The sequence below is a fragment of the Bombus flavifrons genome, chromosome 12 (genome assembly GCF_040668555.2).
Source record: "Bombus flavifrons isolate JBK064 chromosome 12, iyBomFlav1_principal, whole genome shotgun sequence".
NCBI classification, from domain to species: Eukaryota; Metazoa; Arthropoda; class Insecta; order Hymenoptera; family Apidae; genus Bombus; species Bombus flavifrons.
In genome coordinates this window covers 7,411,903-7,427,721 of record NC_138453.1, presented here as the reverse complement: position 1 = coordinate 7,427,721, position 15,819 = coordinate 7,411,903, and the positions used below count along the sequence as shown (strand labels likewise).

Here is a 15,819-nt window from a genome sequence, read left to right as displayed (position 1 = left end):
GAGAGAGAGAGAGATAAAGCGAGAAAGAGAAAGAGCAAGTGCAGGAATAATTTTCGTGTAATAGATTGCAATTTTTGTACTCGAATCTTGTCGCCGTCGCATAATTATTATTCATATTCCATTGTTATTTTACGCCGATGTTTAATTATGCCTTTCAAATATTCCGATCGGCCGTTTTTAATATGCTCGTATCAAACATTTATTTTCACGTTGTCATGGAGGAAATAATTTTTTCGAGAATAATTTACATAGATATCGCGCTCGAATTGATCTCGCCTTCCTTTCTTTAGATTTGTATCCGGCTGAAAAATATTTGCAAACGTGATTATTAAACCTTCGCTTATGCAAATTCATTTCATCGTGTTAAAAAATGAAATCCAGATAGAGAACGTCATTCTGGAAATGTTATAACAAGTGCGCTATTTCGAATATTTTTTTTTTTAATTATTATTATTCTGCGTGCATATAATACGCGCACAGATTGTGCCGCATGTGACAAAAATATATAAAATATTCAGTTGTTAATAATTAAAACAAATATATCTAAGTTCCATTCAATATAAATTTGCTTAAAAATAATTATTTATTATATCTTTCTATCTGACGTGCACACGGTTTCATTCTTGTTTATTTAAATTTTTCACAACTAAATGAACATCAGGGGTGATCATAGCGCGTTTTGTCAAGCGTAAACCGACTAATCTTTCGTACGTATGAAACAGGAAGCTTTATCGTGTTAGACGGAAGAATTTCAGGGAAAATTGGAAACGATTTTCCTCATACCACGAAAATGTACCGCGTATTTTTTTCATCCGAGTTTCCGTTCCCGTGTTCGTCCGTAGATTTGCCCGTCAGTCCCGCGGCACCGTTCTGAAAGTGCAATTAATCCATAAAATAGGTATGCGCGGTGTGCAACGCATGTTCAACAGCAATTTCATCGTCCAGGCTTCTCTTTGTCCGCACCGAAACGGTCATACGGTATACGCGAGGAAACGTGACACGGACATTTATTCAAAACACCACGACGCGTTTCGTTTGCACGTCGCGAAAGTGCAATTCGCTCCTAAATCTTTCCCCGCTGCAGCCAAGGGAAGATTTACGTGTGTGACACAATGACTGTTTCAATGACAGCGTGAATAATACAAAGGAGAATGAAAAAAGGGACAAAGTTCATTGAGGACTTATCTCATATGTTAAATCAGGGCAAAGTTATTGCTTTCTTCCTTTTCATTCCCTTTCTTGTTTCTTTTTTTTTTTTTTCTTTCTTTCTTTTGAAACAAATAAAATATAACGATGAATGAGCAAGGTGGATACTATTCATTTATTTCATTCGTTATTTTCTTCTTTTTTTGTCGTAGCCAAAAAGAAACAATGTCAGTGTTGATAATATACAAAGTATAAAGTGATTGATTCGTTACTTGTTACGTTGACAATTAGACAACACGAAAAACAAAAATAATCGTTTTGTCTTAGTTTTCGCTATCGATTGCACGAGTTTGAAGTATTTAACATCTAGTTTAATACCACGTTAATTATATTACACTCGACGAAACTTATGATACTGTATTGCTAAATTTGTACTATCGACTGGTGGACTAAAAAATATTTTGTAAATTGAATTACTGGTCGTTAAACCGACCAATCTTATCTTACGTTGCCTACGAAAGACGTTGAACTTTGGTTTCATGAGCCTTGTAACGATAATGTTGAAATTCAACTAAATAATGATAAACGAGTACCATTGTAAGCTCGTTACAACGTCGGAATGACTATAATTTACAACAAACCGCGATTCCACAACCAACAACGTAATACCCAAATACAATATGCAGTTAGCTAACCCTTTCCTGCCCAACCTTCTGCGGTCTAGTACCGTCGAATGAAAATAACGGAGAATTTCGACGGCTAAGTTGATGCGTAATGGCAGCAACGAGAACTTGACGCAGAACAAAAATCAAGAAGGCATGCTATATAAAAAATATCACGTACCATACAATTAATTAGAAAATTAATGAAATGTTTTTCAGTTTAAAGCTCGTCTCTACTTTCTCCCTTTCTTCTCTCATTGCTTCCATCAACAGCGCACAACGTATACATACGTACATACGTACGACTAATTATCAAATTTAAACAGAGATAATGCATAATTCTAATTAAAACATTCGCGAAATATGAAACTTCAATAACAAACTAAATGAGATACTTTTAATATACTCAAATACTCCTGTATTAAAAAATTGCCTACGTTAGAAAACATTTGTAAAAAATATTTCACCGAAAATGGTCGTCGTAGTTGTATATAACTCTGTCGTAGTTGTATATAATCAAAATCCTAGTTTAGGCTTTATATGTTAGTCTAATAAGCCTGCTGCTTCGAATGTCTCTAATCGTTTCAACAATATCCGTTGGAACAGCGGGTTATTGTATCCAGGATGATGATAATTGCCCATATTTTCCAGCAAGCTGTCCAGACTCTGCGCATCCTTTTTAGCAACCAAAGCGAACGGCAACGTGTTCATCGATGATATCATCCCGTATACGAGTCGTTCGCTCATGTACTTCTTTATTTCCTTCAAGGTAGGCGGTTGCGTTTTGCAACCGATTTGCTTCATGGTGGCAACCAAAGTTCGCTGGTACTCTTCGACTAGAGAATCGGTACCGTTGTTGGAAATTTCCTCGTTGACGCTAGTGTTGAGGAAGTAGAGCAGGTCGATTGCCGGTGAAGTGTAGACAGAGATTTGGAAATCCACCTGCAATGTCGATCGAATTTCGATCGATGTGAGCCGGTACGAATTGAATTGGAAATGAAATCTGTGCAACGCGACGAGGAACGAAAGAAGCATGCGAGGGTTCGTGTTTAGGAAATCATCGTAGTCGAGAGTTTGTGCCCGTAGGCCCTCGTCTCCACGGGACAGGTGGGGAATGTACCTAAACGCGATCGAATGGGATTTATTGCATTATTCATAATGCAGCGTCTTCCACCAACGTGAAATCAGGATCTTTCGATTCGCTGCTTCTCGGCCTCTCGCGTTAAACTAAATGTTTAGTAATACCGTGTTGTCGAATTAATTAACGTAGTACGTTATGCAACACGATTATTATGTAATGGAAAGTGTTAATAACAATTAATAATCTCACTGTGTTGAATTGAATCGTCGAGTTGAATAACCGAATACGTAGTGCGTAACGTGAAATGATGATAATGTGTTTAAAAAAAATGTGTCAAAAGGTATGTGTAGTTACTTACGAAGATGTGATCGATAGGTTTGTCGTTTTTGTCGTATCGGAACATCATGTTGTTCGTCCATGCGTCACCGTGGTTAATGACGTTGAACTCATCGTCCTTGCGTCTCATTGACTCCAAGCCCTTTTCAAACATTTTCTCAGAGAAGTTTTTAACTTTCTCCGCGTACCTGGAGACATCAGGAACTTTCGACACGTCGTCATCGATTCATTTCCAATAGTATAATAATTACGTGTTTTTATTAGTTTCACCTTTTTCCATTTTGTGGCCAGCTTTCCATTGCATTTGCAAGAGAGGTGCACGAGATTTTAAAGAATTTCACTATGTCCTTTGTACTTGCTTCATGGAACATTCCTCTCCAATATAAGTTTTTTTGTTTTGGTTCCTACGGAAGCACAGATTATCGAAGTATTTAACACAGTTTCTCTTAATTGCTATTTTTTTTAAATATCAATATTAATTGGTATTAAGAAAAATTAATTTGCTTAACCGTTTTATTGCTTAGTCAATATTGCAGCTGATAAAAAATACATTTTTAGCTTGCTGGTATCTGGGCCTAATGGAAAGATATTTTATACAAATTTTACTATTAAGCCAAACGAAGAGAAATGTAGAAGGACAATGACCTGTTTGGTGTGTAATTGAAAATCAAATTATAAGAGAAGTACCTTTCACACTGTGATGTAGCCTTAAGTAGTCTTGGTTCGAAAAATTGTTTCTTGTAGGAGTCAGAAGTGATTTAAAGATTAACGTAAGAACAATAAGACAAATTGAAATATACATGAAACGTATAGATACATACATAAATGATCAAATCGTGGTCTTCTAACTATGTTACTTTAGTGAGTATTGAAAAGATTAATAGTAAATATGAGGATCAAATTGCGGATCTTTACGCGTCCATGGGAATAAAGATGCAAAAATGTAAAAATATTGAAATTACCATACCCCTTTGTCATATTTGATAGATGATACAATTTTCTGCCAATATCATATTCTTTTAATCGTATTCACAAACAAGATACTAACATGCATAAACATTCGTAGCTTAATTACGATTTAGAAATTGAAATTTATCATTCGACATAATCATTACCTTCTCGCATAAGGCGACCGATGCAGCATGGAATCTCGCCAATCCTTGAATAGCCATTTTACAATGATCCATATCGAGACCAAGTTGACGATTGGCCATACGAAATCCTAGTGGAGCCAGATCCTCCAGTATCAAACACATCGGTCGTTCCATTCTTATGTAATAAGCTTGCGCACTTAAACGATTGTCTAACAATTTGTTCATCTTTCGCAGTGTATTTGTCATCATGAAGATTTCAAAGTCGAAGATTTGTACGTCCATGATCTTAGAAAACGTTCAGAAATATCTGTCGTGAGATAATATAAGATCTGAAGTCGCCTATCCACGTTCTTTATAAGTACAACCTTTCCACACACATTCTACCATTTTTAATAATTAAAAGATCGTAAAAATAGATTTTTAGATTAGAAAGTTTATTGTTCGGTTACTTAGGAAAGTACCTTTGAAAAATTTTCATTTGTAAGTATTTACCATTTCTTTCCTTGGCCCCTCGGCTATCGGCTCGAACTTGAACAAAAGTGACTTTTTTTCTTTGACCTTAGTTTCGCCCTCATTTCGCGTGAACTCCGCCACCACTCTAACTAGATCACTAGCGTAGTTGTCACCTATGGCAGTCGCAGGTTTCGAAATTATATCGGTCACATTGATGGTACTGTCGAGCTCGGCGAATCGTAGGACCCTCTCGGCGAAGTCGGCGTTCAGCCATGTCAGTGTCTCGTGGGCCATTTCTGAAATTGGAATTTCAATTACGATATCGCGGTTTCCTTTCATTTTCTTTTCGTCTCCCTTTCCTTTCCACTCTTTTTAACCTTCTCATCTGTTTTTCCTCTCTTTATATGCATATAAATATATACATATATATATGCATATATATAATAATATAAAATATATGCATATATATTTACATTCGCCTCTCTTTCTTCGATTCGTACTCCCTTTCGACTCGACGATTTCCTCTTCGAGCCTCGATATTCACAGGGATCGTTTCTCGCGTTCGAGATCGCTGTTTCAATTAGAAACGTAATGGAACGAGGCGTCTCCTTTTCATCCCGCCTCCTGCTTTCCCCTTTCGGCGGTTTCAGCGCGATGCAGCACGTTTCACTGCCGAAGGTTCCATCGAACACGATCGAATCGTGGCATTTTAAGGAAATTTACGACCGGTCTCTCTGGAACGCGAACAAAAGAATGCGTTCCTTTTTTTCATTTCTTCTCTTTTTACCATTTTCTTTTTCCTTTTTTTTTGTCTTTGGCCACGATCAACATTCTCGAAGGACGAGAAACTTTTGTACCAGCAAGTTCGCGAACGTTTCGAGAGATTTAAATCAGAAGTCGAATAGTGTACACGGAACTTTTTAATGGCCATGGATACAGAGGATTTTAACTAAGTGTATTTAACTAAAGTTTCAACGATCACGTGGAATGTGTTGGTGCGAAAGTTGAAGTGGAAGATAAGATAGAACGTTTGGAAAAGTACATAATTCGTTGCATATATCGATGGAGTTTCGTTTTGATATCGATTAACTGAAAAGGATTGAAAATAACTGTGCCACTATTCGAGGTTATCGAACGCTTTTTAGATCACGCGAGGGCACTTAGTATGAATCGCACGGTTGATTATTCTCGCGGAGAGGAACGAAGAAATCGAGGGCAAGCGATTATGACGTTCCTCTTTTAGAAATCCGGTTCTTACTTTTTTTCTAGTTCGAACATATACATACATAACGCAGAAAATGTATTTGAGTCTGTTATTATTTACAACATTGTATATAAATATATATTTATATATATACAACATCTCCTGATATCCTGTAGCGTACAATTTGTCCTTTACAAAATCAATTTCATTTAACATATCCAGGCGTGATCAATGATTTCTTGAAAATATCGAATTGGAAAGATTGAATTGAAATAACGCAGAGAATGTATTTGAGTCTATAACTATTCTCGACACTGTACGTATATAAATATAAAACGATGTCTTATTCTAGCGATGACTCACAACCGTTCCGTAAACAGCCAACAGCATAAAATACTTTCATAAAATAATTCCACGATTCGACAAAATTAAGAAAGCTTAATGCTCACTTAAGATCGTTAAATATCTTAATATATGTTAATAATTTATTTACTAGTTTCGGTTTGATGAAGCCGTCGACAGGCTGTGATACATAAACATTAATCACGCAATTAGAACGAAAATAAATTTTTCTCGTTTTAAAATTCCATGGAACACGTTAGAATTGTTTTTATTCCCTCCGTTCGCTCACAAAAGCCATCATATTAATTTGACATTATCTGAACCTTCGGTAGTTTTGCCAAATTTTGTATTCTTCGTCGTTTAATGTCATTCGTTGATTTTCCACTATATCGTGCACTGTGTAGTTATATTTTGCATGCCAGATATTCTACGCAATCGGAATAAGAAACTCGAGAGTGATGTGAATGAAACAAACTCGAAGAGCACAAGAGTCGTAAAAAAGCAAACACGATTGCTTTCGCTCGTGCCTGTTTCACTAGTTTCACTCGTTTTTCGTAAATCTTTTTGTAATACCTTGCACTGATGAATCTCGCGCGTTACTTTACCAAAATACAACACGATAGAACGTAACGAAAGAAGAAACCACGAAAAATGTAGGTTATCATCGGACACTAACCTGCGAGAGATTGAAGCAAATGATTTAAGGCGCGTACACGAAACAATAATCACTTTACTCTGCCTCCGTGAAGGTCTGATACGGAGTGAGCTACGCGGAATAGACGTGTCAGGTTTTATACGGCCAATCGCACATTATTTATGCTCCAATCAGAATTTGCCCGGACCGTGAACGTCATCTATCGTGAAAACTGTCTGATAACAATTAAGCGGAGTAAGATGTGCTCGACGAATAGCATGGTCACTTCGGATTCAGTGCTGTTTGAAAAATCACTGTTTCGGATAACTTGGAGATAATCATAATTTTCTATGTATTTGAGAAGCGTATCACTTCTTCAGCTTCTAACTGGACTCTTATCTCGGATGCCTCTTACAATTAACCTTTATGTTCTAGCGTAGACAAGACGTATCTGGAGCAAATTATTTTAATATGAACAAGATGCAGACTTAGGCTGACAAACGTATTCGAACACTCATAAAAACTTTCTTTCGATGCATTACATACGAAACATGTTTTACATTACTGTAACGAGGTACGATGATCAGGATTGCATTGATAAATGCACGTAATACCTATATTCATAAAGAATCGTCCGAGGTAAGTGTATAAATAATTTGGTAAATTGCTATACGTTCAACATAGCTGTTCATGTTGTATACTTTTACAATAAACGTCTGATAACTTCTGTATACATTTTCAGATTGGTTCTACATTTTACTAACAAAATTATTAATATTAATCACATGTTACAATATAATAGAAGATTTCTGTGATAAATATTTGAATAATGGACGGACCGCGGAAATTTATGCAAATTCATAGTTTTATTCGTATAATTAAAAATATAGAATCTAGGCGGAAATACCTGCTAGATGTTATAAATATTGATGAGCAGATCGATCGTAGTTCGATAGACGGAGAAGATATAAAAAATAAAGAAGATATAAAAAAGAAGTCTTTTTAATATTCTGTTTTAGATGTTTCGCATATCTTTCTACGTTGTGTGATTGAAAAATAAATCTGGTACCCCGCTGGGAGTAGCCACCCACATGATAATCAAACAGGCAAAAAATTCTACCAAATGTCCAAATTGGACAAATTGTGAATGTAAACAACTAAATAAAAAAAAAAAAAAAATATAAGTCTAAACGTGGGTCGGGATTCACGTGTATCAGCAGACAAGAGATTTCTTTATTTCCGTAATTTATGCTGGTATTATTATGGTTCATTACGAAAAGAGTGTTGCGAAATAACAATGGAATTCAGTGTACTGAGTTTTAATGCATCGATGGGAAGATTCACGATGGCACACGTCATAATAAGATAGTGCAGGAGTCATCCTTATAGGGATGCCTCTATCGTATTGTTTCCTCGATTTTGATGAGGAGAGATCGATTAGAGCAAACGATAAAATGCGCGTTGTTTTCATCGTCTAGAAACACCTCATTCGTAGTGTTCATTCAGTGCGCGATTATCCATCCACTGCGAAGAAATTAAATTGGAGATTGATACAGCTCGTCACGCAGCCGCTGCACCTATGGCTATTAATTTAAACCATCACGCAGCTAATTATTCAGTCGACTTCTTACGTTGAATTTATCAAGTAGCACTTTTTATAAATTGCAAATTGCGTTACCTGAGCCTTGTCGCGCAGAACGAGATTAATATTATTAATGAAATTTTGTTACAGATTACAAGTTACAAATATTAAGAAGTATCCTTGTGTATAATTAACAAGTATTATAATAAAATAAATGAAATTTTACAAGTCAATTTTTACCTAATAAATTGTAATTTATAAACTACGTGATTATCTTCTTTGATCAAAAAGTCATAAAATTGTGAAAACTGACCTCTGATCATTAACTGACGTTATATGATTAACTTGTTAGATTTTCTTAATTATAATTCCTTAATCGTAATTTCGTTGGTAAAATTTGCAAATGTATACGGTATTTATAAGACATTTATTGCCAATATTATGGATGTACTAGATAAGAAAACTAGCATGAATAAAACATACAGTTCACGCGTCTTACGCATAAAATTATCAACTGATGCTCTAAACGTATATGTAAATAGTGTCATTAAACATTGTCTTATTAAATATTCAGGTTTAATAATACAATGAATAATTGACTGTTGAAATATTCTATTTTATTTTAATAATATTTTGGTAATTTCTCATGTACATTTTCATATTTGTTTCAAATTTTACTCGTGCAATCACGATAATCGTAACGCTAATGAAACTGCTCGTTGCATGCTAATAAAGTTTCAAAATGTTCCTTGTAACAACGCTATACTGCAATATGTATAATCACTAAAGCTATCTACAATCCGTAACACATCCAGAAGATTATTTATTGTTAAACTGCGAATTTTTACTCCAATTTATCTCTTTAGCGTGCAAACACAAACAAAGAAATGAATTCCAAATAAAAACTTAGGTACAAGATATAAAAAGATATATCAAATATCCAAAGGTATAATAAGTTCTATAACTTAATAATAATTATATAATATAATAATATATATAACTATATAATAATTATATAATATAACTATATAACTATATAATATAACTATAACTATATAATAATTCTGTACCTAAATTTCTGTGCCATTAATAAATCTCCACAAATGCAAAAAAATACTCAGTCTACTTGCTAAAAAACGCTTAGCAAAAAGGTAGCATAAATAATCATAAATCTCAAGCTTTTCAACGAACGATATTCGTAAAACGATGAATTCTTTACTGTTCTAATTTATGGAGTTAATCGACGTGGCTTCTGAGTGACTTATGCATAAAAGAATTTGTATAACGAAGAACAAAATTCAACTGGCGGAATTGTTGATCATAGAGACGACGTTGATTAGCATTGGTTGCCTGGTCTCCATTGGAGGCAGTGTCAGTGTTACCAGAGCGACACTCCCACGCGAACTTGAAGCGTTTACGTAACCGACAAACACGTTTATTGTGTTGAGGTTGAAGGAAGTCAATTGGCGCTGTTATGAAATCCCCCTCATCTGACCGTAGGGATCGCGGCGACTATACAAGTCGCTGCCTCCATTATCATCGTCATGGATAGCATTGTACGGTTTCGTAATAGCGAATGACTATATGAAACTATTTAATTTTTATCGCGTGGTCGGTGATTTTTTCATATGTGAAGGAAGCTTCACATATTTTCTGTAATCGCTCACAAATTCCATGTTTGGATTTCTGCGTAACCTATTGTTTATTTCATTTATCTCTGAAAGTGTAACTCGACAAGAGGAACGCTCGGATTGATAGAGCAATTATATAACGTTGATAATAAAAGTAATGTAAAAACAACATGTAAAAATTACCTATCGATTAATCTGTTAACCAGCACGTACGTAAACCTTAAATTCCTATGAATTCGAATGAATGAATTCCTATTAGTAACGAAAGTTGTAATAGCAAAAGTAAATCAAATTTAGTCAAATCAGTCTTAACGCACGCAAACGAACATCACAGGCAAAGAAGGCTTTATAAGTAGTTCTTTTAATTCAATAAATCCCCTGGTCTCCTTGTCATGGTCTCGTTTGGAAATAGAGATGAAGCTATACATAAAAGGATAAGAGACCTTCACGTGAAGAAATCAATAGTCAAATGATGAATTAATTTGTCTTTCCTGGTTAACAGCTTAAAAAAGAATCTTGAAGTTGTGAGAGGTGGGACGAGACTGGTTCTGTTACAAGTGGCCACTAGCAGACTCAATTTGTTAACACGTGACGACAAATCGGGGAACTACGATCATTCAATTATTATTGGTGAAACAGAGTGAAACGGCGCGATAAAGGAACGTATGCAATGGAATTTTACAGCCACTTTTATGCATAATCTTGAGATAGGAAGCGATTGCATTCACGGCACATGGCTCAATACGCATCTCCGAGCGGAGTATACGATCTCGCATACTGTTCTTCATTCTTGTCCATTTTAATCGTTCTGAAGGAAACGCCGATAAGGGCAATACCAAATGCATTCGATTGGCCTGAATCGCGAAACAGGCGCGTGACCAAAATTATACAGCTGCGCGTAATTCTAGAATTCTAGCACGTACCAGTCACAATCCGGCCGATTTATTTACATGAGCCGATTAAATAGAGCCGTCCACTAGTTTTCAATTACATTATTCAACGATCGCTTGCCGCGAATCGTGTCGATCCTGGCGTGGTCGTCGAAAATTCCAATTACTATCGACGATAACCGACAAAATATTGGATCATATGCCGCATGGAATATTGTTCTTTTGTTTCTCAATAATACAGTATATTATTCTTATTGTAGACACTTTAACACGTGCATAGTTTAAAAAATAGATCGTTACAGTTAGTTTTATCCTTCTCCTTAAACCGAGTGACAAATTTTGCTTTTGCGTGACTGTGGTTTTTCATATGGGAACAGCACAATGGTTCGGATTCAAAAAAAAATTTTTTAAATCCACGAAAAAATAATTCGGAAGCTTTCATGAAGACGATTTTCGTACATGTTTCAATAATGTACACGTATTCAGGACTTCTGCAGAAAAGAATGTTGCGGCAGCATTCTTCTATGGACGTTACATAATTTAACAATTTTCATGAATTCTTTTGATTTCAATGAATTTTCAGGGTGAACTGAAACAAAAAGATCAAGAAGATTCCCAGTCAGTATGCTTGTAGTTATTGTCTAAACTAAAATAAATGATTTATGTTGAATATTGGCAAAACGGCGAATGTTCCAATTGCAAATTCCGAGATTTCATTCTTTTTTCGGTAATTAATTCGATAAACGGAAGTACGAGAAACTCGTCATAAAAATAAAATAAATTATTCAGTCTGATATAGACGACAACGATAAACATACTGATTAAGAATCTTCTTGATTCCTTGTTTCAGTCTACTCGACAGCCTTGATCATCTACGTCAGCGAGATACGATTTCTAAACACGTGTTCATTGCGGGCGAGATAAAGCCAAGGAACAATTAATTGAAACTGTCTTAAGTTTTACAACATTTACAGGAGAATGCCCTCTTAAATATTAGTAAAAATGAAATCATACAACCGGCGAAAGCCATAGCAATAATTGAAGTGATCAATACATCGTTGAATGAAGACTCGTATTTAAGAAGATTATCTCTATTTTCATAATTAAAAATCTAAAATTACACTACATGTTTCACTCCGCGACACATTCTAACTTATCATCAATTTTTTCCTTGGTGCACATATTAATTGTGACAACTTTGACAACAGAATGTGACGATGCTTCAAAGAAAATATTGACTTTAGGCCTTATCGGGAGTTAGATTGTAGTCACATGATATGAACATCTTGAAAATTCAATATTTGCGCTTAAACGCAAATTCGTAGGAATATTCCTGGACGCGAGTATATAGTTAGGCTCTATGTTGCCTTCGGTTCATATAAAGGAATAAACATGAAACATCCTCATTATATAATATACTATAAACGTACATCGTGAGAAGGCGCTACGTTACTTGCGTCGATACGGCCTTGAGCTTGTGCTATATTGATAGACATACATCGTAATTTACATACATTGCAAGTCTCTTCTGTTTAACCTTGAGAGGGTTTACTAAAACAGGAAACTGCAATCAAATGAATATTTGCGGTGGTCATAATCAAAGTCTTTAGAGTGGTGATTACAGCTGCGTTTGACTTAAGGCGTTCGACTAATCCATTCATTACAGATAATGAAGAAAAAGTTGATATTATTATTATTACTCAAGAAAAAAACTCGCATCAGCTCGTTAAACAGTTTTTTTTTCTTTTTTTTAATCGAAATCAAATGTTCTTCCGCAATATATTGGAATTCATAAGTGTTCGATCATTTGTAACAAATTGTCATGAACATGTACGTAGCAATATAAAATATTTTGAAATTTCATTAGCATTTTACAGATTGAAATACTTTTACGAACCACTGAATATCTCTGATTCTGAAAAAAAATAATTTCAAAATTTCCTCGACATCGATACGTTTAACGTTATTAATCGACCTCAGTATCTTTAATTTCATCGATTTTGATGAATGATTCAGCGTGGCGTGTTACGTGGCGTCGGTCCAAGTTGCTATATTAATCAGGCAATTGGAAAAAACGCCTCAACATTGGTCACAGTTTGATACGAACGCCGCGCTGAATTCTCGCACCGTTGCGCAATGAAAAATTATATCGCTATATACGAAGTGAATTTACAATCTCTCCGTTTTATCGATATCGTCGTATGGACGCCGAATGATGCTTTAAGCCGGCGCGGAATATACGATGCGATTTCTATAACGCCCTAAAGCTTTGATAAGTGAAATTTTATTCTTAGAATATTGTGAAATCGAGAGATTAATGCAAACGGCCTAGTATTATTATAGAGAAAAAATAATTCTTTATATCTTTAATTTTAACGATATCGTTTGATATCTGATTATTCGAGATAAGTTGAGAATGCTGCTATGAAAAAAGGGGTAGCCGACACATTTTATCTTAACATTGTCAATTTCAGAGTGTATACGTTATCAGGAACTTCCAATTGAATCAAAAGATACATACGTAAACATCTCCAACACATAGACATTTAATATTTGATTATTCAATACGATACGAAAGTAAAAAAAAAGGAGAGTCATCGTAGCATGTAAATTTTTTAACCATATATGCCTCTTGGACTATATAATTATCAAGTCAGATCGAGCCATAATTTCATTGACACATTATCATCATAAAGCGGACACAATTTTAAGATTAGACGTTTGATCACTCGAGATGACTTGAAAATATTTTAATAAGCATAACGGGTTTTTATGATAATGCATCTATTAAAATACACATTATTTAGACACTATTATCTGGATATATTATCTCGAATTTTTGCTTCTACTAGGCTTCTTTATTTTTCGCTGTAGATATACTTTTATCTGTAATAGGCTTGTGAGTATGTTGTGTACTCGTCACTGTATTATTCGTTTACTTTTCTGCTTCCTTATTCATTCATTCATTTATTTATTTATTATTTACAAGGGTAAACCCTTTGATATAACAGATTAATGTAACTGACGGAAGAACAAAAGGGCAAAAGAAAGAAGAAAATAAAGAAGCGAAATAAAAAGGAGCAGCAAATGCATATGCGTATGATATACAAGAAAAGAGAAAAAGAACGAGGATAGACACGAATAAGAATCAACGAATTATCAAGAAGGCCCAGCAAATAACGCAGAAAAGTAGAACAAATATTAACACTATGGATAAATATTATTAATAATTATATCGATGTGTTAATATAAAAGACTCTGATTAATTACAATGACTTTTGCATATAGTGCTACGAAAGAGGGTAAATTACAAAATTACATGTGATCATGCGATATTTCAAACTATACATTATCCATATATTATTAAAAAAAAATTCAACAAAAAGTGTCGTGCCACAAATATACCGGTCCCAGTTGTATAACAACTATCGCTTGTCTTTTTCTACGAAGTAACGAGGAATTCATTAGCGAGCATAAAAAGAAACCGTACCCAGAAGGATCGTTTTCCAGGAACATCGAGCTATGATATTACCAGGAACCGGTGAAAGGAGCATCAATTCTTGTTGGATGCAGGCGTAATACCGGCGGCATGCGCCACGCTTGGAAGAGTATTTTGTAACTCTTTCTTTACCAGCACGCGCTGGGTAACTGCGTAAGAATAAACGTTTACTGTTATCGCGGTCATCGAACGTGATCCTGAGACGCTGCTGGAAGTCTCGTAATCGCCCGGTATGTTCGAATATCGAGTTCGAATATCAATAAAAGCTGCCGCTAAGTCGTCGCGAAACGCGCGATGCGATTGCAAGCACTTGGCTTGAATAAAGTCGTTACATTTTCTACCACCCGAGGTCCTACGTGTTCATCCCGTTCGCGCAGACATCCCTTTCGAGTCTTCTTCGTTTATTCCCTGGTCGATCCTCTGCTCCTTCGAAACCGTACTCCGTTTGCTTGCCGTTCGAGACAATTGTACGACGAGACGAGAAAGGTTACCCCCAGCCAGGCCGACTTTTACCAATTGTAGTTCGAACTTCGTAGAAAAGAGACGCTTTTATCGCTTTTATGGCTAGAGAGAGAAAGAGAGCGGATTTGCAAGAGGGTCGATCGATGCTGCGAACGTGCCAGGTAGAATAGGGAGAAGGGACTTACATTCTTTTCGATGTTCTTGCTCGGTATTAAATAAAGACAAACGTGGGATAAAAAGGTAATAAGGATTTCGTTTCTCAGATATGATACGGATAGCGTTTGTATATGTACAGTATCGTTTAAAAGTTTCACTTGCTTAGTTTCAACAAGATGTACTCTAATCGAGGACTACAGGAAGAAAGACTTTATGATAGACTTTGTGACACACTTTGTGACTGAAAAGAAGTATTTTAATGTAATATAGATAAAATAGGGAAGGTTCTACTAGATGTAGCCAAAGGTGTAATTGTTAAAACGAACAATATTTCAATATTTTCAATATTTTAATATTACAAGCAACAATATTTTTTATATTGTAGAGAAGTTGAAGAAATTCGTGTTGTGCCCAAAATCAAATAAAATTGTCGTTTCTAAAAGTATACACTGCCGATTTCATGAAAATACGGTAAATAGACAAGCACCGCTCCTAAATATTATTTCATCGTTAACTTTACATTTCCATTTTCGTTTACTCGAATTTTTACATATCCATCAAATTCAAATGCTGTTATTTCGAATTGTTCTTACGCGCCACAAAGTACATGACTTATGGCATCCTTGAATATTTTGCCCCCCTCTTTC

At 35.3% G+C, this 15,819-nt stretch overlaps 2 protein-coding genes across 8 annotated transcripts in view; one reads left to right on the top strand and one right to left on the bottom strand.

Annotated features, from left to right (window-relative positions):
- Positions 1–15,819, top strand: part of LOC138185391 (zwei Ig domain protein zig-8) — a 293,791-nt gene that overhangs the window by 34,362 nt on the left and 243,610 nt on the right. The window lies entirely within an intron of this gene.
- Positions 2,307–15,819, bottom strand: part of LOC138185389 (uncharacterized) — a 44,622-nt gene continuing 31,109 nt past the window's right edge. Inside the window, exons 1-6 of one of the 4 annotated variants that reach the window (XM_069124269.1) lie at positions 6,995–7,132; positions 4,812–5,068; positions 4,341–4,604; positions 3,496–3,629; positions 3,248–3,413; positions 2,307–2,750 (exon numbers count right to left, since the gene is read on the bottom strand). In XM_069124269.1, the coding sequence (XP_068980370.1) occupies positions 2,352–2,750; positions 3,248–3,413; positions 3,496–3,629; positions 4,341–4,604; positions 4,812–5,066 (1,218 nt within the window). In that variant the 5' untranslated portion in view covers positions 5,067–5,068; positions 6,995–7,132 and the 3' untranslated portion in view covers positions 2,307–2,351. The other 3 variants (XM_069124270.1, XM_069124271.1, XM_069124273.1) reach the window with 3 other exon arrangements.